Genomic DNA, 27130 nt, shown 5'->3' with positions numbered 1-27130 from the left:
AAAAATTTTACAAAACCGCCAAACCCGCTCTCCAGACAAAAGCTTATTCTTTAGTTTATTATATTTCACTGTGTGACATTAAATGATTTGATAAAATCCTTAAAATAATAATTCTACCGCTTGTGTCCCATAGCAATATGAATATACCACTCAAAATGTGTTTCCCTCCCGGAGTTACTTAAGGCCCTATTGTGTAAAATTTGACCACTAGATGGCAATGTTGTCTAATGTAAACAAAAAACAGTGTCACAGCAGGCAACAACACAGCAGACAAAAGTGACTTAATTAGGGATTCTACTTACTTTTGGGTTGGGTTTATCCCTTATTAGCACCATTTTCTGTGATGTGTATTGGGCAAGTACAGGCTGGTGGCGCCCATCCCTAACCAGGCCAATAGATGTTTCGAATCAGGGAACTTTCGCGTATTAGACAAATGTACTAACCACTGCACTACAGAAACACTCCACTTACCATTTGTAAAGGAAAGACAAATTTCCCGACTTGAGTTTTTTATACAAAAATAACATTGATATGATATTTGATGTATTTTGCCTAATATTCAAATCAATGTTTTTTTTTTTTTTACTGAATGAAAGTTTTTTTTCAGCCATCCACATAGCCAGACTGAAACAATGCAGAGGAAAAATTACCTGAGATCAATTTGATCTCCGAGATAGATATATTCATAAAAAGAGCCATATATGGCTCGTGAGCAAGAGGTTCCCGACCCCTGTTCTATAAGAATGCTTGGCAATGCACACTGCGAATAATCCACTAAAAATAAGAAAAATATATTTAAAACAATGTTTAAATTATAAACATTTTCGAAATAAAACAGTATAAAAAATTGAAGTAGGGTTTTCATATATTCGAGATGATATATAAAACCAACCAAGTTTATGTTAACAGAACAAGAAAAAAGCAAAAGAAAAAAGTGTAATATTATAAATAAATGTAAAGATAAATTTATTTTCAAAAAGAGGTAAACTGTCATGTTGTAGCATGTAACCACAGTATGTAAACCTGTGTTATATCTTAAAAACATTTTACAAAAAAATAATGAAACAACATTACAATAATGAAAAATAATTCAAATGCTCATCTGTTAATGTTGACCACACTTAATATTAATTTTAGCGCACGGTGTGGCTAATTTTACACTGTTGATTGAAAATTAAGTGTAAGTACTGCTTATAGCGGTTAGTGGTGACTAATTTCTTTCCATATTTGTCTTAGATTTTGTGGGAAGAGGAAGATTTACCAAGACATAAAACAACATTAAAATCTAACTTCTCCAATAAGCGTAACATAATTTCATTTATTGTCTCTGCTAATTCCGTTCCGATGATTCATGTCAGCGCCAGTCCCATGCATCTCAGTGACAATCGCCTGTGTCACAGGCTGCAACCAATCGTAATTCGGCAAGCTCAACAGTGACATTCTTAGAAGGAGGCCACAAGCTGTTGGCAGACGTACAAGTTCTGAGGATTTACACCAACGCGCCGCTCACTTTCCAAGCGTTGCGGTTTGCATGTGACATAAACTGGATTAGTCGATGCATGAGAGACCCCGTATTTTCTTCCATGTTGTGCAGGAGGTCCCAGGTGTATCATTATTTATGCTTTTACATAAAGAGTGGCTGTGTATGCAGGAGCCTAAGTTTCCCAAACCTAACTGACAAGACGAGGAAACAAAGTGGTTGTGACTTTCATTCAACCATATCAATCTACCTGTTCGCCTTCATCCTGCGAGGACACCACGTAGATCTTGTCCTTGCCCTCGGCCAGCCTAAAACTATATTCCCGCCCTAACCACCAATTTACCTTCTAGGGGAATCTTTATTTTATGTCTTCCTGATTCACCTCTTGTGATCCCACCATTAGCCTATCCAATATTGACAGTGGTCCTCTTCCAAGAGCATCCAGATGAGAATTATGAAATAAAGTTTTTTCCCCCACACTATAAGGCGCACCGTATTACAAGCCGCACAATATAGGGGATATTGTCATATATTTTTCATATATAAGGCACACTGGACTATAAGGCGCATGGATTTAAAACTACAGTAAGAGCCTCTATATTCATTTGCACATAACCTTTACACATTTATACAGTGCAAAGATGGATCAGTTGAAAAATGTCGCTGACCAAAATCGCAAACCAATGTATGAAACCAGAATCAAACCTGGATCGCGATGGTGAGAATGCAAATACCTAACCACCAGACTAGAAGTGTTAAAGATGTCATATGAAAGGCATTACGTTTTATCTCATTATGTTTATGGTGCCAGAAATGAATGTTAGATAATGGTGAAAACAGAAAGTCATTCTGCTAGATATAAATGAACGCAGAAAAGCACGACTAGTCAAACAACTCTTCGGTGTACCTGATGATGAATCAGACTTTGTGTTTATTTGTGTATTTCACAATAACATTTATGTTTTCTCCATTCTACAACATTCGTTTTTTGAACCGTGAGTAAAAATAGTGTGGTAATGAGCTAAGATTTAATGCCTCTCCATATGTTATATATATATATATCCCTTGTGGTTCAGTGGATAAGTGTGGGCGCTCTCATCACTGTGACCTGGGTTTCACTCCGGTTGCATACAATACTTTGATTTTGGTCAGCACTGTTTTTCAATTGATCAATTATTGCACAAATGTGGTAATATACTGTAATACCTCGTGTATTACAGCACATGTACAAACACTGTATGCATTTTCAGTCATATCCGCTGTAAATTGCATTATATACCGGTTAATAAGGCGCACTTTAATATTTCTTGCCAATTTGCTTTTTAAGGTGCACCTTATAGTCTTGAAAATACAGTACATCTCATTATTAAACCATGGCCTCCTGTTTGGCCTTTATCATTGTTGTACAGAGAATCCATCAGCTGTAAACCATCCAATTTTCAATACTCTGAATGATTGCACACTTGGGTATTCTTGGACCTCCCTTATCACAATATTGTCAAAAGGAGACTATCCTCTCAGGAACGTTAAGGGGTTCGAGGGGCTGATTGCTGGTACACCAGGCATATGAGAGGGCAGATAGAGATCAATGAGATATGAGGAGAGGCCGCCTCCTTGGGATTAAGATGGGAGTGGTTGGGATTGATCATTTTCAGAACAGTGGCAGCATTAGGAGGTTGTTTTACCAACAATTAGATTTGAAAGAGTTGGTCAAAGACTAGAAATACAGTGTTCGCTGCTAACAAAAAGCAACTTGCCAACACTGACGGAGCTTTTATCGTCGGCAGTGACTTTAAACAGGCGTGCTTAAATGTCTGCTCCCTAAATGTATTTTATACATGGACTATTCAACCAGAGAAAATAAAACAATAGCCAATGTCTATAGCAACCTCAAAAACGCGTACAAAGCTGCCCCCTTCCCCAACTGAAGGGATCCAACCACCTCTGTCTGTTTCTGAAACCCAAATATACACCCCTGCGGGTAAAACAAACGTCTGATGAGAATAATTTGAGTTCTAACATTTCAAATAAAAGATAATTCCCAAGGATGGCTGAGGGGAGTTGTGGTAGAAAAAAATACTGGATAAAATTAATATTTTTGCATGAAAATTTGCAAAGCATAGTTAGAATTTATGCTCTATAAACAATAAACACATCAAATAACAACTCACCACTTATACCATACAAGCTAGCAATCATCTTAAACTCTACATAAAAAATCTCTCCTCAGTAATAATCTTGCAGAAAACCTTATTTACTTTATGCAAAATGATCTATGGATAATCTGAAGAAATAAAACAAATTGTATAAATAAAAATATAATTTGCTAGACTAGACAGTGTGGACATTTTTTTTTTAGAAAAAAATCACAACAGTCTGAATTGCACCCTCTGATGTTTTTTTTATGATGTGTCATTTTCCTGACTTCACGCTAAGATATAATGAACGTCACCCTATTGAATTCCCAATTGATTTGCCCGGCCTCGCCATCTAACAAATGGAATTGAGCAGCCCAGTTGTGATGAAAAACAGGCCAATTGGAGATATTAACTGTATGCTAAACAGGTCTCATTTGCAATTCAATGTGGACCTTGCTTCCTGAGTGTTGAGTTGATATTGAATGTTCGCAAATAAGGCTCCCTCAACTCGTCATAAAACAAGAGCTCATAAAACTCACAGCAGAGGCTCTTTGTTACGTTCCTATGTCACTATATTGTATTTACACCATTGATGAATGTGGGTCATTTGTAGTTTCCTGCAGTGGCGCCACCAGGGGGTGGTCAGGGGTGGCTACAGCCCCCCCTATAAATTTGCTGGCCACCCCGCTTGCTAGTATTGTCATTAGATTGTTGTAGCACCAGTTAGGCCTTTCATCCCAAATGCATAACCAGGCAAGCCGACGCTCCTCACCTTCATAGTAGTTCCCCCAACCTCTTGTGCAATGACATGATTACATCTATATTACATCTATTGTCATATGCCTATACCGTACATGCTTATTCACATTCATATTTGTTGCACATTTAACAGTTATTTGTATCACGGTACAACAGTGGTCTTGGTGAGATTAAATATTTTACAATCCCCACAACTTGATTTGAGGACAACTCTCACACTTGTTGACTCTCTTGTTGATACATTGGAGAGTCACAGAGAGGGCTCTCCCAATAATGACAACTGGGACATCTCTTCAAGACATTCTGAGCAATGCAACATCAGTGCCACACTTCCTTGTAACTTTTGTGTTACGTTAGTTAACTACACGATTGTATATTGCACAAACGTTATAGCCTGGTAATCTGTTGATCCCTGTGGAAAGTTGTTTTTATGTTTTTTTTTTCCGGTAACAATCATTTTTCTTTTACATTGAGTAATGATATAAGTTAGAGGTAAGATTCGGCCTAAAAAAATCCAGCCCGACCCGGCCCATGGGTACAGGAGCCCCAACCAGCCTGAACCCGATCGAATAAACCTATTTAAGGGACTGGGCCTGAAGCAAACCCGAAGCACACACTTCGGCGGCGTGCATACTTCAGCGCCGAAGTGTGTTTTTCGGCACCGAAGTGCCATTTTCGGCTGAAAAACGCGCGGCGCCGAAATGCAGCGCCAAAGTGCAGCTTCAGTATAAAATCACTCAAGTAGAAGTAAAAAGTAGTCATCCAAATAATTACTTCAACAAAAGTAAGGGCATCTCGTGCAGATCCTCCACGAAGGAAAAAAAAGGCAAAGAAGAAGCCTGGCCTGGTCCTGCCCGATTTAATAACTTAATGATTGACGTTACGGCCAGGTTCGTGCCGTTGTTCGGGTCTGGACACAAGATCTTACCTAAAATGAGTGTAAATTGCACCTACAGTATAGCCTGGAAATCTGTTGATTCCTGTTGGAAAGTTATTTTTGTTATATTTTGTTTATTCAGAAGTAATTATTTTTGTGTCACATGAACATTGTGTTGGGAAGTATCCAGTTAAGATATGGTAATTGGTAAAGGATCTGTATTTATATAATGCTTTTCAAGTCACTGAAGACCTCTGATTGTCTCTTTCCTTGCTTTTATTTGTATCTGCCACTATCGAGTACCGTATTTTCCGCACTATAAGGCGCACCTAAAAGTCTTATTTTTTTTCAAAAGCTGACCATGCGCCTTATAACACAGTGCGCCTTATATATGGCTCAATATTAAATTCGCAAGGTCTCGCAACTACGAGAAACAGCCGCCAACTCCATTTTTCGCGCTGTGCATACTGGGAAATATTAAACGATTGGTAGTTGCCGGGGCTCGTGTTGTATTTGTTTACTAAGTGGCAAAATGGCTACACCATTAAACTGCTTAATTCATATTCAACAAATACAGTATTTGTCTGAATCCAGGGTTTTGACTGGTGAAGATGTAAAGCACAATTTACCTTAAACAAACGCAGAATTATTCAGAATGTCACGTTTGACAGAGAGAGAGAGAGCGAGAGAGAGAGAGAGAGAGCGAGATTCTCTTTCATACGTGCATTTGTATAAAAAATGGCTCCTGTTAAGAGACACGCGTACAACGCCGAGTTTAAACTCAAAGCGATCAGTCACGCAGCACAACACGGCAATAGAGCGGCAGCGAGAGAGTTAAACTTAAATGAATCGATGGTACGGAAGTGGAGAAAGGATGAAGATAAGCTCCGCCAAGTAAGGAAAACTCGACAAAGTTTCCGTGGCAATAAAGCAAGATGGCCAGAGTTAGAGGAGACACTTGAACAGTGGGTTGTTCAACAAAGAGCGGCAAGCAGAAGTGTCAGTACGATAACTATACGTATGAAGGCAACAGCGCTGGCACAAAAACACCGGACGTGTTGGATGGCCCATTCACTGAGATATGGTCAATTCGAACACAGCAGAAGAAGAACTCGAGGGATTCGTCGATGAGGAGCTTATAGAGTGATCTTTGTTTTTCTTTTGTGTGTTTACGTTTTACATTTTACAGTTATTATGTTATTGCTTTATTGTTATCGTTTTGCACTCGTTGTTTTTGCACATTACGAGTGTCACTTTATTGCGATTGCACTAACGTTTCATTAAAAATAACAGTATCAGACGTTTTTTTCTTTGCGTGTTGACTAAATGGACAAAAAATAAAATGATATGTCGATGTTGTTCAAAGATGTTAAAGATGTGTCACGAAAATGCTTTACCTCAGAGAAAATAATAAAACGGCTGTTTATTTATTTTGGGAGTGAATGGAGTTGTGGAAAGCTTGTTTGTTAATAAAGTTTGACCTTTTTGAATGTTTTGTTGACATTCCCTTGAGCGTGGCAACATCTAGAGGTTGCATAACGTAACTACATTCTCTACTGTAGTCAAGTCGTCACATTTATTTACCGTTAATAGCCCTTAATCCCAAAAATGTCTCGAAGGACTGCACAGGATTACAATTACAAAATTGCACAATTACCTGATCTGTCACGGTCGCCTTGGTGACCAGTCTGCCCCGCCCCCTGGGCAACAGCTGAAAGCAGTTCCACTAATGGTGGGTCTGTATTTAAGGCTGCATGGTGGGCTCTGCGGTTGCTGGTTCATTACTCATTATTCACAATCCCGGTCTGTTATGCCTTGTCCTGTTTTAGTCTGTTATGCCTTGTCCTGTTGAGTTCGTGCCGGAGGAACTCTGTATTGTTCTGTTTTGCCTCGGAGTATTGGGCGACTTTTATTTTATTAAATAAAACCTATGGATCGTCAACGCATTTGAGTTCTCCCTTCATGCCTCCTGCCTCCGTTCTGGTCCGGTCACCTTCCACGCCACCACGTCCCGTGACAGAATGAACCAGCCAACAAATAGAACTCAGCGAACGATCCCAGCGCGACATTGGGGAGAGCTGGAGTGCGCAGTTTGGCAGGCGCCTACTGAATTGGCCTTCCCTGCCCGTTCGAACCACGGCCCCGCCCGTCGTGGCCCTTGCTGTGCCTCGAATGGGGTCCCAGGAAGAATTGACGCCTGCCTGCCCGACTCCCGTGCCGATTGCCTGCTATTCCCTCTCCCCTGCGTGCAAGTCCGACTCCGACTCCGCTGCCCGTCGGGCCAACTCCGACTCCGCTGCCCGTCGGGCCGACTCCGACTCCCAAGCCTGCCTGTTCGACTCCCAAGCCTGCCTGTTCGACTCCCAAGCCTGCCTGTTCGACTCCCAAGCCTGCCTGTTCGACTCCCAAGCCTGCCTGTTCGACTCCCAAGCCTGCCTGTTCGACTCCCAAGCCTGCCTGTTCGACTCCCAAGCCTGCCTGTTCGACTCCCAAGCCTGCCTGTTCGACTCCCAAGCCTGCCTGTTCGACTCCCAAGCCTGCCTGTTCGACTCCCAAGCCTGCCTGTTCGACTCCCAAGCCTGCCTGTTCGACTCCCAAGCCTGCCTGTTCGACTCCCATGCCTGCCTGTTCGACTCCCATGCCTGCCTGTTCGACTCCCATGCCTGCCTGTTCGACTCCCATGCCTGCCTGTTCGACTCCCATGCCTGCCTGTTCGACTCCCATGCCTGCCTTGAGTCTCCCTGTACTGATTTTGTTCAGTCTTCCCTGTCCTGTCTTGTCTGTTCTGAACCTGAACCCCCTGAGTCTGACTCTTCTGAACCTGAACCCCCTGAGTCCGACTCTTCTGAACCTGAACCCCCTGAGTCCGACCCTTCTGAACCTGAACCCCCTGAGTCCGACCCTTCTGAACCTGAACCCCCTGAGTCCGACCCTTCTGAACCTGAACCCCCTGAGTCCGACCCTTCTGAACCTGAACCCCCTGAGTCCGACTCTTCTGCATCTGAACCCCCTGAGTGCGACTCTTCTGCATCGGCCTGACCTGAGTGCGACTCTTCTGTAGAGGCCTGTCCTGTTTACCCGTTCTGATTTTGCCTGTTCTGATTTTGCCTGTCCTGATTTTGCCTGTCCTGTTTACCTGTTCTGATTCTGCCCTGATTTTGCCTGTCCTGTTCTCGTCGGTTCTGCCTGTCTGTTATCCGCTGTCCAGCTTGCCCGCCGGACCCCCCCCTGCCGAGCGCCGATTCCGATCCGCCCGACGCAGATGGCGCCTGCCTCTCCCCGTTCCTGCGTGTTCGGAGGAGGGAGCGGGGTTGCCCCAATCGTGAGCGTCGAACCATTCCGGGGCGTGAGGTTCTAATTTTTTCTTTTTTGGGACCTCGGGAGCTGTCCCTTAAGAGGGGGGCTCTGTCACGGTCGCCTTGGTGACCAGTCTGCCCCGCCCCCTGGGCAACAGCTGAAAGCAGTTCCACTAATGGTGGGTCTGTATTTAAGGCTGCATGGTGGGCTCTGCGGTTGCTGGTTCATTACTCATTATTCACAATCCCGGTCTGTTATGCCTTGTCCTGTTTTAGTCTGTTATGCCTTGTCCTGTTGAGTTCGTGCCGGAGGAACTCTGTATTGTTCTGTTTTGCCTCGGAGTATTGGGCGACTTTTATTTTATTAAATAAAACCTATGGATCGTCAACGCATTTGAGTTCTCCCTTCATGCCTCCTGCCTCCGTTCTGGTCCGGTCACCTTCCACGCCACCACGTCCCGTGACATGATCTTAAACCAGCATGCACTTATAGCGCCTTATAATGGGGTGCGTCTTATGTATGGCATAAGTTTTAAAATGTATCATTCATTGAAGGTGCGCCTTATAACATGGTGCGCCATATAGTGCGGAAAATACGGTAATTGTTTAGTTAAATGTACGCCTTATGTCTAATATATACAGTACATACAGCGTGTTTATATATATATATATATATATATATATATATATGTATATATATCCACAGAAAAAAACTTAATTGTGGAACTCAAAATGTTGACTCGACAATTATGGGCTATTAAATCATTTGTAAAAAATTACATCAGTAACCGTGTCCTTAAGTCTTTCTGAGCTTTTAGTTTTGTAGTGCCACCCCAAGATTTTAAGTAGCCTCATCTAACCACCCCTATAAAAGATTTCTGGAGACACCACTGGTCTCCTTGATGGGCTTTCAGTAGATAAGTAATTGAAGGTATAACATAGTGTTTTCATATAAGAGCTCGGTGCTGAAGTCTGATTGCTTTGTTCCTGTCCTTGCAAGTTTTGGCATTTATGACTGTTTTTCCTTGACAAGTTATAAATCTCTCCCCTGAGATTCAAGAATTCTGAGAAGCTTAGCCATAATGTGTTTAAGGTTTTAGATGAGGTATATAAATAAATGAAAATGTCAATAATATAATAAGAGATACTATATCAGTCTCCACCTGTACGTGCTTCCCTAAAACAAGTTAACTACACTTTTTATTGTCCATGTGACTGCAGAGTCTGAACAGCTTCTGCTTCAGTGGCTCTGCCCCTGGTTGCTTATCCAATTAGAAGGCATGGGAGAGATAGCGTCCAAGACAGAAGGCAGGAGAGAGAGAGAGGTTCAACTGTATCTGAGCCTAAATAACCCAGTTCTAAACATATTTATTAGACCCGTCAAATAGATAAAAATGTGGATACTGATACCTGTCAAACTCCTAAGTAGCAGTGTCTATAATAGGCCAACCTGATAATCGGTCGACCTTTAGTTTCGAGTGATCAATAAGAGGTGTTTTTATGGCTATTTAGGGTTAACTTTGAACTAACTTTGGGGTAGGTCAGGGACGGACCATCTCATCTCATCTCATCAGCCGTACCGCTTATCCTCATTAAGGTCGCGGGGGGGCTGGAGCCCATCCCAGCCATCTCCGGGCAGTGGGCAGGGGACACCCTCAACTGGTTGCCAGCCAATCGCAGGGCACACAGGGACAGACAACTAGGGACAATTTGGACTGGCCAATTCACCTGAAATGCATGATTTTGGAACGCGGGAGGAAACCGGAGTGCCCGGAGGAAACCCACGCAAGCACGGGGAGAACATACAAATTCCGCACAGAAAGTCTGGAGCTGGATTTGAACCCACGACAGGTTCCCATGACATGAACTGTGCCGCACAAGCGCTAACCACTGCGCCGCCGTGCTGCCCCAGGGACGGACCAATTAGCTTTTAATTATTTGATACCGAAAAAAAATAGTTTGTTGCACGATGAGTTCGAGCTACGAGCACAATCCCGGAACAAATTTAGTTCGTACAAGAGGTGTCACTGTATAAACTTTTGGGGTTTGAGGAGCCCAGGAACTCTTCCGTGAAGTCCTCAAATGTACGTAACAATATGGCAGGCTGGAGTCACATAAGTCATTTGTAATCAATCACAAAATCAACAGGAGCTTTGGAATGAAACCGAAGCTATCAGTAATGAATGAATTGGCTTCTGATGTGTGTTATTTTATATCATGTTACGGTTGCCATTCTGTCACATTACACAGTGTTGCTCTCCTGTAGCTTTCTTTTGCAACAGGTGGCGTCTATTTACAAGCCAGTGCCGTCGCCAATGCCGGGCCAATATTCTATATTAAGACTTTTTGTCAACTTTTAATGGGACTCTTTAATGTGACAACTTTAAACTCCGTGTGACTTCCGATGTTGGTGGTGGTAGTCTGCCACTTTTGTCTTGCCTTTACCACCCCACCTTTTTGTCTTCTAGTGGACCTATGGAGGGCAGGAGTTTAGATTTGTGACTTGACAAATTCTACACCAAGGAGAAGCATGTTATTCCCGTCTTTCACGTGATAGCTGCCGGCTAGAAACAATCCGTCGGCCCGAGGTGATTGTCCGTTCGCCTCGCTTCACATATGGATACCTCTGTGGAGGCTGTCACTTAAGTTAAAGACCTTGATACACTTTTGTATCCCTGCTAATATGCTTGGTTGGCCCAAGGGAATTTTCTTTTAATCTCCGCAACAGGGGCCATCACTTCAATGGTGAGTTATAAGTTTTGACTGCGACACACGGATGTAAGTTTATTTGAATAATTTATCTTTGGGTTAAATTTCACACCTGATGTCAAAACATTGTGTTTTGTCTGCTAGGCCCTTGAGGCTTTGTTTATTGTTGCCAAGAATGACAATGTCAAGTTTACAGACACCAATTAGCGGATTCCCGCGATAGTGCTGGGTGTAGGCGTGGGTGAAACTACAGTACCATGAAAAATGATGACTCATGGGGCTTGCTACTACACCACGCTTATGTCTGCAGCTTCTCGATCTGGAGTGTGGGTTGAGATGACACATTTTGCGAGTCTAGAGAGTTTTCCTTCACCCAGTTGTCTTTTTCATCGCAGCTAAAATTAACTGGCAGTAAAATATCCCACGAACAAAATGCTTTTTTTCAGGTGTAACATTATTGGGATTTTCGGACACCACAGCATATCATAGTTAAAGCTAAGTTGATATGATTTTTTTTTTATTGGTAGGTATGATGGGATTCCATAATGGATCGATTGTAAAAAGGAACAATTTCTGTTTGACTCTCTTGGATTCTGATCCGATTAGCTATGACAGCATTTTTAAGGCTATAATACCATAAAATTTGACTATACGTCGAGACTTTTTCCCAAGCTTTCAACCCTGTGGCTTATGCAATGATGCGGCTAATTTATGATTTTTTTCGAACGGCCGCCAGGGGCGCACGAGCATTAAAGGTACGAATGAGACAGGTGGAATATATGTGAAACATCATGCTTTGTGCATGAATGAAACTAGCGTGAACAGACCCGCATCATGGAAAAGGTGTCAATCGAAAGGGGAGGGCTAACTACCATATTGGGAATAGTTTTATGAGTCTGTTTATTTTTATGAACGGAAATTATGTGACGAAACTAAGACATTACAAGAAGCAATGTCTAATGAAGCAGACATTTTTAAGGCAGATTCCTATTTATCTGTCGGCATTATCTAAGTTTTGGAGTAAATATTTTAAACGGTTGGATTTTATGAATTGTCCTTGGTGTAACAAAGCCCTTTTCGCGGGGACATAAGGGTGAGTTATGCTGGCTTAATAGTTTTTAGGCATCTTGTTTCAGACGGATTGTGATGTTTCCTTGATGAGTATATTTCGAAAGGATAATAATAATAAGTTCTTGAATCCCAAGAGTTTAAGCTTTCCAATCATATTTGGCATGACGTGACTGGTGACATTGTACAGATTCATATTTATCAAGGTGTTAAGGTACAGTATACGGGCGCCACCAGGGTGTACTTGCCCAAGACACAACATAGGAAATGGTGCCCCCTACAACTCTAACGGTTAAAGGATATCCCCATACCCACATTATTTAGACTCTTTCTGTGTACTGTCTTTCTTTGTAAATATCTCATGTTTCAATGTGGGCACTTGCGGCTTATAATCAGGTTTGGCTTATGTATGTACGAAATGTTTTTTCCTTTAAAATGTGCAAGTTATAATCAGGTGCGCTCTGTCGTTCGAATTTTACGGTAGTTCCTTTTTTATTTAGTTTTACATCCTTTGAGAGGAAATTGCCTAAACAGTGAACCTACGCAACATCATGGTTTCCTATTTGCGTTCTTGCTACTCCACTAATTTGCATCTTTCCTTCTGTTCTGCATTGTGATTGGCTAAACAGGCTTACAGCTTCTCCTGTACGTGTGTGTCTATAACGTTGGGGTTTAATATTTACATTTGCTTAGAACAGCTTTCAAGTTCTTGTTTCTCTAAATCCCACAATCATAATGGTGTGTTGTTGCCGGGCTAGGCGTTACCGGGCATTATACTTGGGTGAGGGCGGTACAAATAAACATGATTTGAATTGACTTGAGGTTGTTGGGGCTGTAGTTATTTGAAAAAGTGCGAGAGGTCCACCAGGGAGCGCCAAGGAGTCGCATGCATCTCCAGAGTCACTTGTACATGAAAGCAGATGTGTATTGATTTTGTTGGTATTTATTGGGGGTGCGTTGGCACATAACTTAGCTAAAGACAATCGCAGATGTAAAGTACAACTGTTTAAATTCTTAAGAAAATCGGTTCACCCGTTCACAGTCAGCCACACACACGCACACACGCGCGCGCGCGCGCGCACACACACACACACACACACACACACACACACACACACACACACACACACCGGAATTGTTATGTAGTGTCATCAAAATCTTTTTCACAGACAAACTTGTTGAAGTGTAAAACACTGCATTCTTTAACAAAAAACAGATTTTCACCTGTCAAGGTTTTTTTTCGAATGTAATCCCATCGGTAAACAAGGGTTATTGTACTGTAAATGTGGCATCACTTTCTGAGACATATCTCTTAATCATGGTCCCACCATTCCCTTGCCAACCAGTCCTAGTCACATAGTACTGCACACCTCCCTAAAGTCAACTGGGATAGACTCCAGCCCACAAGACTGAAAACTGATGGAGAGTAACAGTGATGAATGGTTTTCCTCCTGGCAGGCTGCCCTCTGTCAATTTTAAATGTGTCGGATTTGTGAGCTTTACCTTAGTGAGCAACGGGGAGAGAAAGTGACGAAAGCGAGAGAGGAGGGAGCCTGAGAGAGAGACCGAGTGCCTTTGGAGCTCTGAGAAACGTCACATCTGGTCGGCCTCGGCGATTGTGTCGTATGGTCAAAATAGTGGCAGGAATAGTTCAGTTCAATGTGGCAGGATGCTAATGTTTCCTCTTTCAACCGTAGGACAATGCCGCACGGTAGGTGTCAAAAGCTTTTATGCACCGGTCCTTTCAGAGAATGGGTGAGGAGTGAGTCTATGATCCAAATGTTTCCATCACTTCAGCACGCTCTTACATTTGCATGCAGGTATGATTTTCATATGTATTGAAATTTCCTACTAACCCAAAGTGCTGCTTTGTTTATGCCTTCATTTGTACTACTTTATGCCGATAGAAAAACTACCGCCTGCATGCATTTCATGTGGTTTGTTTTTTGTTAATACCCGAAATTCTATCGAGTGCAACCTGGGCAGGGCACAAACGCGATAGGGATCAAGGGCCAATTAATTTAGCCGTAATGAACTTGATCAACTCGGACACAAGGATTCATGAGTTTGTTTATAGCACCACCCCAGCCAGACGCTTGGGGTGAGACGTAGTTAATTTATGAGAGAATGCCGGTCTCTCTTACTCCTGCTGGACGTGACGGGAATAAGAGCAGGGTCAGCCAAAACCACACGCTCAGTTCAAGAGAAGCAGATATGGGAAAGTGAGCGTAAAGCCAAAAGGGAACTAAAGTGAAACCAACTGCGAGACGGTAAGATGGGAGATGCAGTGACTGGAGAAATGGGCAGCGGGAGGCATTAATAAAAAGGCTAGCCTGAAGATGAGGAAAAACAATCATGAAAAATACTCAAGCGAGGATTTTATTGTGATGCATAAATTCTGCAAGAATGCACTGCATGCTTTCTTCTGTGTCTCCCTTTAGTTTCACCATCCAATTACAACTGGGATACGTTTACTATGTTTCTGGAGTGATTAGTCGGATTGAAATCAGAATTCTGCTGATATTTAGAAATCTGCATATGCTTTTATCTGGACTGCTATCAGACAGAGGAGGGTTGAGTTACTCCTTTCATAAGCGGAATATTTGTTCATGATAACACACTATATTTATTATTCTGGGGTTTTTGGAGTTTTTCTCTGTTTCAGCCATATCGAACATTTGTCTTTTCGCACAGAAACAAATTACAGTGAACCAATGTTCAATCCAGGTTTACGTTCCAAAAAGATAGGTGAAATCTATGGAGTAGAAATCTTTATTTCTTTTACAATTATTATTCAATCAAATACATTGTTATTGTTGTCAATTGTTGTTGTCATTTATTTATTCTGAATATGCATCACAAGTAGTGCAAGGCTTCCTGATCATTGCCAAAATAATTCGGGAAATGAAAACATGTAAAAGAAAAGAATAGTAAAAATAAAAATGAGGAAGCTACATAAACCACAAAACTAAGTAATAGAAAACAAACAACATATTCAGAAAGGAGTGAGAAGAAGCGTAGCTTATTAGCTCTCACCCCTTTACCATAAACAATATAAATACAAAAATGTTCATTCTCCTTTATAACCACTAAGTATAATATCTTTGTACCTTTTCTTGAACTGATTGATATTTTTAATTGGCTTCACGTGCTTAAATAGATTGTTCCATAGTTTGACACCGCCTATAGAAGTACAGAAACTTTTCAAAGTTGTTCTTACATGTAATATTTTGAAGTTATTTCTCCCTCTTAACTCACAGCCACCCTCCCAATTTCTAAATATGTTGTGAATATTTTGTGGTCAAAACCTGTTTTTGCCTTGCACATGATAATTGATGTTTGATATAATACAATGTCAGGAGATTTCAACAGTTTTGATTGAATAAAAAATAGATTTGTATGTAAATAGATGTAAATAGTTGACTTGATGAGTAATCCTTACTGCTCTTTTTTGCAGTTTGACAAGTGACTTGAAAGCAAAGGATAAACCCTTTCCACTGGCTCAAGAGTTTAAAAAATTAACTTACTGTATAATGTGCATACTTTTTAAATTTATTTTCCCTTACTCTTGTAAAAATGCGTCAATTGTACCTGCACATATATAATGATAGTTCCTGTTTCTGGTGAGCAACATATTACCACAACTTGTTAAGACACGAGATGCACCAACAAAGCACACTTTTTGACTGACTACGTACTTCATGGGTTGTGTTGAGCAACATGATAAAAGTCGTCAGTTATTTCATTCAAAACGTTAAATGCACAAACAACCTCTATTTTACGTCACTCTTGTTTTAGCCTTGTTTCCTTATCAAAATAAAATTTAAAAAATATACAAAAATATAGTAAAAATATAAAAAATATATATGTATTTGAAATAACATGCACAAAACTATATTTGAAAATATATACACATAAAACAATAAAAATATATACATAAGAAATTTACATACATGTTTGGTTATTGTAGACGCAAAACATGCATATTTGTATATCTTGTTTTTTTTTTCTTTTCAATCATGTTGCAACAAACATCACATCACAAAATGAACAAATCACCTAAAACGGAAAAGAGGATGATGCGTCATAGTCAAAGGCTTAGAAGACACCCGTCTCCAAAATAACTTTGGACACTTCTTCTATCAACCATTTAAACAAATTATCATTTTTTGTTGTATTACAATAGTCATTTGTTTGCCCGTTTAGAAATGACCAAATTGTATCATGATATAAGGTAAGGTATATATACTGGACTGTCTCAGAAAATTTGAATATTGTGATAAAGTTCTTTATTTTCTGTAATGCAATTAAAAAAACAAAAATGTCATACATTCTGGATTCATTACACATCAACTGAACTATTTCAAGCCTTTTATTATTTTAATATTGCTGAATTTGGCTTACAGCTTAAGAAAACTCAAAAATCCTATCTCAAAATATTAGAATATCATGAAAAAGTATACAAGTAGGCTATTCAACTAATCACCTGAATCATCTAATTAACTCGAAACACCTTGCGAGGGTTTCCTGAGCCTTAAAAACACTCAGCTTGGTTCAGTAAACTAAATCACAAGTATGGGGAAGACTGCTGATCTGACTGCTGTCCAGAGGACCATCATTGATACCCTCCATCAGGAGGGTAAGACACAAAAAGAAATTTCTCAAAGAGCAGGCTGTTCACAGAGTGCAGTTTCAAAGCATATCCACAAAAAGTCTGTTGGAAGGGAAAAATGTGGCCGGAAACGCTGCACAACCAAGAGAGATGACCGCAGCCTTAACAAAATTGTGAAGAAGAGCTGCTTCCAGAATTTGGGGGAGCTTCAAAGACAGTGGGCTGAAGCTGGAGTCCAGGTATCAAAAGCCACAGTTCACAGACGTGTCCGGGAAATGGGCTACAATAGCCGTATTCCCATGGTCAAGCCACTTCTGAACTCAAGACAACGGAAGAAGCGTCTGACTTGGGCTATGGAGAAGAAGCACTGGACAGTTGCAGAGTGGTCCAAAGTCCTCTTTTCAGACGAAAACAAGTTTTGCATTTCATTTGGAAGTCAAGGCGCCAGAGTCTGGAGAAAGGCTGGAGAGGAGCAAATTTCAAGTTGCTTGAAATCCAGTGTGACGTTCCCACAGTCAGCAATGGTTTGGGGAGCCATGTCAGCTGCTGGTGTTGGTCCCCTGTGTTTCATCAAGTCCAGAGTAAATGCAACTGTGTACCAAAAGATTTTAGAGCACTACATGCTTCCATCTGCTGAAAAGCTCTATGGAGATGAGGATTTCATTTTCCAGCATGATCTGGCACCTGCCCACAGTGCCAAAACCACAAGTAACTGGTGCACTGACCATGGCATCACTGTCCTTGATTGGCCTGCTAATTCCCCTGACCTGAACCCCATCGAGAATTTGTGGGGTATAGTTAAGAAGAAGATGAAAGACACCAGACCTACAAATGCAAATGAGCTGTAGGCCGCTATCGAAGCATCCTGGGCATCAATAACACCTCAGCAATGCCACAGGCTGATTGCCTCCATGCCACGCCGGATTGATGCAGTAATCCGTGCAAAAGGATTCCCAACCAAGTACTGAGTGCATCAATGGACATTTTCAAATGTTTGATTTAGTTTTGCTGTTATAAAATTATTTTTTTACTTGGTCTGAGGAAGTATTCTAATATTTTGAGATAGGATTTTTGAGTTTTTTTCAGCTGTAAGCCAAAATCAGCAATATTAAAATAATAAAAGGCTTGAAATAGTTCAGTTGATGTGTAATGAATCCAGAACGTATGACATTTTTGTTTTTTTAATTGCATTACAGAAAATAAAGAACTTTATCATAATATTCTAATTTTCTGAGACAGTCCAGTATATGATATAAGGGGCGTAAGGTGACCATATTTGGCCATGCTCACTCTCAGCATTAGTTTTTCTTTTTGTGTCATGTTTTGATTAATGTATCCAACAATACCTTCAATAAACAATAAATAGTGATATATACATTTCAGTTTCCGAGGTTTTTTCCCCCTTCTCCTCCCTACTCTCTAACAATAATACAATGTGTAAAACCTGACACAAATAGGCATTTTCTTGTGTAGATTCTTAAATAGGATTGGATGGGATTGAACCGAAAGAGTGACCTTAATTAAGTGAGGGAGACCCTAATAAAATAAAAATCATTAGACACGTAAACAGTTCATCCGAGTTCCTCCAAAAAGCTGAATTCTGATCTTAATTCAACGTTTTTCTGCTTCTAAACGTACCCATTGTTTTTCATGCCACTAGTCGACTTTGTGTTCATTGAGTACATAATAATGCAAACTCCAGCCATTGTGTGTTTTGTCCCCCAAGTGCAGCATTTAACGGCCGTTGAGTGTTTCAGCGCCCAGGTTGCCATCACGATCCCATTTACTCATTGTTTTTTGTAAAAACAAATGAAAGTTCATTCGTTAGTACCCCCGAGTCTCTCCACGCTAATTGGTTGCAATAACTGGACCACGTTGAAGCACATTACTCTAAATTCAATTTCAGTGGGATGATTCCGGCCGGAACACAAATTCAAAGACTGGCCTGGGGGGCAATAGAGAGATTTCTACAAAACATTACACTTGTGCGCTCGTACTAGTGTGAACACTCAGTTTGTGGTTGGCATGTTTTTATGAATGACTGGATAAGACTGAGCCTACTCTTGTTTATGTGCGCCCCCCTCCTTCCTTTTCTGTTAACACAACACCTTTATTGCTTAGTTGAAGCTATTTTTAGCAAAAGTGTCAGTGTGAGGGAATACTCAATGCAAGCATGTGAAGGCTGTTGTCTTGTCAGCGTGGAGGCGGATCCAAATTCATCAGTGTTGGGATGACACTCAAACCTGGTGCAGAGACAAGGCTCGCTGTGACTTACTATCATTATTATCGTTATTTTATTTGCATACTGCTACGTGGGTAATCGGGAAAATCCAAGAGTCCGAAATTTAAGACCTACTCACAAACATGTTGAGCTGTACTCAATCAGGATGACCACTGTATAGCATAAGCAAAATAAGAAGACAGTGCTAATACGAGCAGACTCCGAGTCAAGGACATGTAGTTGACTTTGCACTTTGTCTTGGCTTTGACTTGTGGGGCAAAGGCTGGAAACATAGACATGGACGCTAAGGGCATTACTTGGGCTTGCGGGTGAAGACTTGAGACTTTGCTTTGACTTGAAACCTAAATACTTGGACTTGTGAGTCTAGGAAATCAGATTTAACTTGGATTTTGTACTTATAACACAATGACTTGACTTGGGAGTCAGAGACTAGAAATGTTTACCTGGATTCTAAATATCGGGACTTGACTTGTACTTGTGGGTGAAGGACTTGAGACTTGCTTGGACTTTAAACCTTGGAGGCTTAAGAACTTACATTGATTCAGAATGTCAAACCTTAAAGAATAATTGGAATAAAATTAAAATTATCGGCTCAGGTTTAAGACCTGACTTCAACTTGGAATGTCACGACGTTGACTTGAATTGGGCTTGTGGGTTAAAGACTTGACATTTGCATCAACTTCAGACCTTAAGCACTGGTTAGGGTTAAATTGGTCTTTTGGGCCAAAGTTCAAATTGGAACATCAAATCTTGGATTTGACTTTGGCTTGTGGGTCTAGGATATGAGACTTTACTTCGAAATTTCGACTTGAGTTGGACTTCAAAACTCGGACTTGAAATCTACAACTGGATTCTAAAGAAGTTGAAATTACTTGTACTTGTGGGTCAAACACTTAAGACTTAAACAAACCTTAAATATTTGGTTGGAGTTGAATTAGACTTTTAATAAGGCCAAGACCTAACATAGACTTTGAATGCCAAGTTTTCACTTGACTCATACTTGTGGGTCCAAGACTTGAAATGTACATTTGGAACCCAAAGATGTGAAATTGACTTGTCCAAGACTTCAAACTGACTTGGAATTTTGGCCTGAATGACAAGTAGAACTTATTCAGAACAGCATCTAAATTTTTTGGTTGAGATGAATGTCATACTTATTAATGAAAGTACTTACACTACCTAGTGTATTTTATGAAACATGCAAGTGCTTGATCATGATCATAAAACTTGCATTGCAGTTAATTGGAATCGACAGCAGCTGACCTTGTCAAATCAGAGTAATTCGTATGAATGTGCTGCATGCTAAGAAGGGCATTTGTTCCACTATGGCTAAGGGTTCATATCAAATTCCTCTTATTGGTGCAAACCCATTTAAACATGCTAAAGATCAAGAAATTAAATTGGATCTAATTTTCGATAGTCCATTTTGGGCAATAGCTTTTGCCAGTAGCATGATATTGTACACTCTGCAAGTGCCAGCCTAATGATCCAAGAAGTATAAGGACTGTTTGAAGAAGTATTAACATAAGCGGTGAAATTAAACATGTATTGATTTTTTTTGTATAGATTTTATGCTGCACAAGATGCAAATGTGTTTCTGTCAGTGGGCTTGCTTTGAATGGTCAGGAATCAGTTATGATCTTGGGTTGTTAGTGTCGGCAGTTGTTGATGAGGCTGGTCAGTAGGTTGAATAACAATACCGGGATACCAATACCCAATACATACTGTAAAGATCCATAGCTCGTGACTTAGCATTAAATGAGCCAAAGACAGTTGGTTTAGCATTAGAAGCAGTGCATCTCATTTTAACAGCACAACTCCTAACAAGTGGTACTTTAAAACTAGGTTTTAGGGTTCTATGAGTACTTTAAACCGGCTATAGGCATTCAAACCAGGGTTTCAAACTGAGGTTTGGGCTTCATATTATTGTTCTAAACTGTTGATAGGGGTTTAAACTAGGTTTGACAATTAGGGTTTGGGCTTCATGTTAGGGTTTTAAACTGGCTTTAGGTGTACAAACTAAGGCTTAAAACTAGGGGTTTGGCTTCACATCAGGGTTTTAAATCAAATTCTGGGTTTCAAACTAGGGTTTGGGCTTTATTGTTGGGTTTTAAACTGGCTTTAAGGGTTTTAAACAAGGGTTGACTTCTTATCAGGGTTTTTAACCAAATTTGGGGGTTCAAAGGAGGGTTTAAAATGAGGGATTTTATCTTCATATTACTGGTATGTAATTAGACTGTCTTTAGTGTTTAAAACTGGGGAGTAAGAGTAAGACACACAACAAATCATTATGCATCTAATCTATTACAACAGTAAGAGGATGAAATGATGACCCTCAGGTTCGGGTATTGTATTTTTTTACTCTAAAGAACACTTAAGAGTCTGATCACATAACAATTGGTTTATATAAGTATGGTATGTTATAAAATACATCATATCATGTAAATTGAAAGTTACAACAGGATTAGCGCTTGTGCGGCACAGTTCATGTCATGGGAACTTGTCGTGGGTTCAAATCCAGCTCCAGACTTTCTGTGCGGAGTTTGTATGTTCTCCCCGTGCTTGCGTGGGTTTCCTCCGGGCACTCCGGTTTCCTCCCACATTCCAAAGACATGCATTTCAGGTGAATTGGCCGGTCCAAATTGTCCCTAGGTGTGAATGAGCGAATGAGTTGTCTGTCCCTGTGTGCCCTGCGATTGGCTGGCAACCAGTTCAGGGTGTCCCCTGCCCACTGCCCGATGATTGCTGGGATGGGCTCCAGCCCCCCGCGACCCTACTGAGGATAAGCGGTACGGCTAATGAGATGAGATGAGATGAACAGGATTCTTCACAAAATCTACAACTATCTTTCATTCATGTTTCAACAGAAAATCTAGATTTCTGACCCACAACTGTAAGATATCTTGTTTGAGGCATCAGCAAAGGAACTTGTTTAAGGCAACTCTGCTCCTTGATTCAAATCCAACCATTTTACTATTTATTATCATTATTTTATCATTGAAATAATAAGCCAGTTTAAAGTAAAAAGTTTAAGTCAATTTTCTTTTCATTGGATGTCCCTGTACTTATTTTTTTCAGATGTGGGTTTCGCAATATTTTTTGTAATGTATTTCTACTCAAATTTGCCTACACTGAAGTTTTATGGAAAAGCTTGTTCTTATTTGACAATAAAAGTGACCCTTTCACAATTTTTACAAGTGTATTTTCTCTGTTGGTGTGTTCGGTTGGGCAATTAGTTTTCACAAGCAGCCGACCGGCGAACAGCGTCGCAATATTGAAGCTTACTGTAATTTGGAACTGTCTGTGTACTTCCTGTTCGTGATAACTGCGCTTTAGTAAGTACGACCACATTTCCTTTATCTCTGTGTATTTTGGTTAGATTTTATCTCATTATATATCTTCTATTTTCTTGAAGTTAGCGTGTGTTGATAAAACAGCAAAGTGGTAATGATTGTTATTGTCATTTTATTTGTTTCTCTTTGTTGATCGAGCTGCAAGGTTACAAACAATTCCAAATCCGCATCTACACAATACACTTGAAATGAAAACAAAAAGAAAAAATGGTTCTCAGGAAAAAATAAATGGAGCATATCTTAGTCTCGTCCCTGCAACTATCTTGACACTTCCTATAAGTATATTCAAGAAACAGAATGATAATAACTATTAAAAGAATAATAGAATTACATATCACCATTCTTAGAAAAAACTCATTGTTAACACCTTAACTCAGTAAAAAGCATATAATTATGAAGAACAATCACTATATACCTTAATATAAAATAAGATGTACATATCTTGAAAATAAGATGTAAAATGCATAAATTGTATTTTCTCATCATTTTTCTAATTCAACATAATCACAAAATAAAACTTGTTTTGTGTGGTTGGTGTTCCAAAAATGTCCCACAACAGTCAAAACCCCAAAAGTAGAATCCTTTATTTATTTATGTCATGATTAATTTAATCATTTATCTAGTACTCAAGAACAAACCCAATTTAGAGGCTCGATTATTTGTTTCACAAATAAGAGTACTGTACTTTATAATTTTACAAATTACTTCTGTACTGTCAAATTATAATCTTAAAAATAATCTTAGGATTTTGTTTTACATCTATATGAATTCAGGACACGGTCCACTTCACATTATACTTTGCCTCTATCATGTAGACGTCATGGTAAACTGCATTTACCTTCCGGTTCTGTCCTACAAAAACAAAACATTTTTCAATTAAAAAACATTTTTGAAAAAACGTCAGAGGACTACTTGCAAGCACTAAAGACCCACACATGACATCAAGTTTAGCTGGTCGAGAAGATCAACTCTGTGTTCAATAGAAAGCATCTTCCCCTGTTTAGCCAATCAGAACACAATGCTCGCTGAAAATTTGCGAAGTAGCGAAATCACAATAAGTAAAGGATTACTGTATATAGATTGCGTGGTTTTCCTCCGGGCACTCCGGTTTCCTCCCACGTTCCAAAAACATACATTTCAGGTCAATTGGCCGGTCCAAATTGTCCCTAGGTGTGAATGAGCGAGCGAGTTGTCTGTCCCTGTGTGCCCTGCAATTGGCTGGCAAACAGTTCAGGGTGTCCCCTGCCCACTGCCCGGAGATGGCTGGGATGGGCTCCAGCCCCCCCGCGACCCTAATGAGGATAAGCGGTGCAGCTAATGAGATGAGATGAGATGTATGTATATATGGGCAGCATATATATATATATATATATATATATATATATATATATATATATATATATATATATATATATATATATATATATATATATATATATATATATATATATATATATATATATATATATTTAGGAGTGGGACAAAAAAAATCGATTCATGTAAACTGGATATCGTGGTTTTATTTTGGGCATTTTTTAAAACCAACTTTTCCCCCCAAACTTTATTTTTTTGACATCATATCACACATTTTGGTTTTCATACAGTTACCGTGAAGACGGAGCTAGACATGACCAAAACTGCAAACTTTGTTGCAAACCTGTATCTTACTGCCGTAACACAACAAACATGACAACACATCCTTTGCGCCATCACCCCGATATCAACATTAACCATTCCAAACAACCCGCAGCAGCATGTCAGCGGACCCCTAGATGGATCACTGAGCAAACTTCCAAACAACTCGATCAGGGCAGAATTATTACTGTAATAACTATAAGTGTTATGTTGTTTCAAATTATATCATATTATGCTGCACTTTTGTGTTATATAATAAGAAAAATGCGTAAATTCCCAATAAATACTGATACCACTAAATACTACTTTTAATATTATTTTTCTCATTTACTTATACGATAAAAAATGATCATCAGTATTGAAAATAATAATCACTTAATTGTTTTAATATTTTTACTTGTTTTTCAATTTAAATACAAAAATACGAACTTAAACTAATGAATGATATATTTTTTTTAAGAGATGGCAGATCATTTAACTAATTTCAAGTATTATTTTTCATAAAATTTGAAAAATAATTTTAAAAATGGTTTGCCTTCCGCACTACCAGACAACCTTGCCTATTCAAGTATTATTTCTCTTGTTTAAAAAGATAAATTTTACAAATTTACTGATTAAAAAATAAGCAACATATTATCCAAATATGCAAGCATTTTTTAAATTTTTAAATCATTTTGCCAAGGTTGTGATTTCGTACACATTTACTTAGTTTCATTGCACTATTATTGCTACTTAGGCTGGTATTCAAGCACTGCATTGTAAACATGTTTGCCTATTTATCCTGACATTGTATTATCTTATTTTTCTCTTTTCTCTTTCTCTTTATCAAATGTTTATCCTGGAGTGCCATTTTTAACCTCGTTACAAACTATGTTGAGGATGTTGTTATCATTAACAATAAAAACAATTTATTTTAATCAAGTATCGTTATGGCTGTGCTGATTTGCTGAAAATACAAAACATACACCTGCGATTGGCTGGCAACCAGTTCAGCGTGCTAAGCACATTATTTGGCCGTAGGCTAAAGAAATTTGTTATAATTCACAATTTTTGACTCATCATAAACCTGGGGTTTTTGGTATGTTTCTCTTTAGTTCTGTAAATTTTGGGCAAAGTAAAAAATGTTGAATGGCACCAAATAATTTTGCCTTCAAAACCACTAACAACATCCCCCATAATGCTGGTATTGCACACCATGATGCTCCACGCCATCGACAATTCTTTAGCATCGCTTTACAACAACTTCTACCAGGCAATGCAAAAGAATTGGCTCGCTTTCTATTTTGTTGCGAAATCAGGTGTCGTGAACATGAATGCCTCTTGGTACAGCCAAAGCAATTGTGGGCGTGTTCACTCTGCGCCGCTTCAAATAAAAACAATGATTGATTGGTAAAAAAAGAAACATTTGAATGATTTTGGTGGGAAAGGTAAACATTTAGAATAAAGGTTTCTTCGACTTGAGCTATATTGGTCAGCTGTTTGAATTCTTGTGGATCTTTGGCAAAATGTATATTGGAGGCCAACTCAACCGAGCCAACATTGTACGCCATTGCCAGCATCAGTACCCCTGTCACTGCACTCAAATTTTCTTTTTAACCGAGGTAATTATTTACCACATAGTCACAATGACTAATCTGCAAGAGGAGAGAACAATTATGTGCTGGACCACGATAAGCAACTCCGTGCATACCTAGGACTCATTTTAGCTAGATTGTACAAGTCAAAGGACGAGTCAACAAAGAGCCTGTAGGACAAGGAACTGGGTCGTCCGATGTTTAAATTAGGGGGCATATAAATGTATAACTTAAAATCTACACATGTATAGATAGGTCTGATTCCACCAAACATTTGGAGTGGTTGGAAGTCAAAGATTATTCATAGATGAGTGAGTTATCACACTTCAAGGTCTCATCCAAATAATATACACGGACATACATTTTGCAAGGTTTTTGGGGAAACTGCTATTGCAAAAAAGGCATGTATTGAAAAGAATAATGTCACTACTTTTTACTATTACAAAGCTTTAATTAGGCCGTATGAATATTCACCTAGAAAGGATATGTATACTGTATACAGTTCAGTTAGTTTTCTTTATAGTCACTTTTACGATAATGTACTGCCCTTAGGGTTAGGGACAGAAATAGATTAATGAAAAACTACATGTGTATGGATAGGGCTGATGCCCATGATCATGTTGAGGGGTTAAGAGTAAAAATATTCATATATAGCTGAGTTATCACACTTTAAGTTCACGTCCAAGTAAAGTACACTGACATACATTACGTCAAAAAAAAAAAAATGCATGCCCTCAGTGTTCTTTCTTCTCCCTTTCATCCTATCATCCTTCTTGGCACTTCATTTATGTTTCAGCAGGGACTAATTCTGGTTGTTACTTAATTGTCTCTTCCTACTCTCCAGGAGCCTCCTTAGAATTGTATAAAATTGTCTTTTTTTCCTTTGCTATTTTTAGCTTTGTCACGGAACATGAGAGCCCACACACTGTTTGATGATTAGAAGGGAGAATTGCTTGACTCATGGTTTGGCTTGTTGATGTCTCCAAGGGGAATCATGTTGAGTCCCAGCTAAGGGTACTCCCCATCGAGTTCAAGACAGAAGATTCGCCAAAAAGCACACGCTTCAAAATTCAATTGCCTGCTTAATTAAAGTGCCATACTTGAATTGAGGACTTTCTGATAAACTTACCATATTTTCTGGACTATAAGGCGCTCCTGGAAAGGTCGGCCTGATACCCTGTTGCGCCTTATATACGGTAATACGTTAATGAGATAAAATTAAACGCCTTTTCCTGTGTCATCTATGTCACTGGTGGTCTAGTGGTAATGTTTCACCACTCTTGGGTTTGATTTCTGTTGCATACACGGTTTTGTGATTTTGGTCAACGCCATTTTTTTGACTGATCATACTGTAAGTGAATAAAATGTGCAACAGTTAAACACAAAT

At 39.6% G+C, this 27130-nt stretch overlaps 1 protein-coding gene across 6 annotated transcripts in view; it reads left to right on the top strand.

Moving 5' to 3' along the window:
- The window catches only part of mctp1a (multiple C2 domains, transmembrane 1a), a 166113-nt gene that overhangs the window by 5353 nt on the left and 133630 nt on the right, over window positions 1–27130 (top strand). Inside the window, exon 1 of one of the 6 annotated variants that reach the window (XM_088336400.1) lies at window positions 13907–14038. The exons of the other annotated variants lie outside the window; for them this stretch is intronic. Within the exon in view, the coding sequence (XP_088192526.1) occupies window positions 13997–14038 (42 nt within the window). The 5' untranslated portion in view covers window positions 13907–13996. Of the gene's footprint in view, window positions 1–13906; window positions 14039–27130 lie in introns of those variants that run through there. 6 annotated transcript variants of the gene reach the window in all.

This window comes from Urocampus carinirostris, chromosome 5 (assembly GCF_059441175.1).
Source record: "Urocampus carinirostris isolate Australia breed hairy pipefish chromosome 5, RoL_Ucar_1.0, whole genome shotgun sequence".
Taxonomy (NCBI): domain Eukaryota; kingdom Metazoa; phylum Chordata; class Actinopteri; order Syngnathiformes; family Syngnathidae; genus Urocampus; species Urocampus carinirostris.
This window is presented reverse-complemented; position numbering and strand designations above follow the sequence as displayed.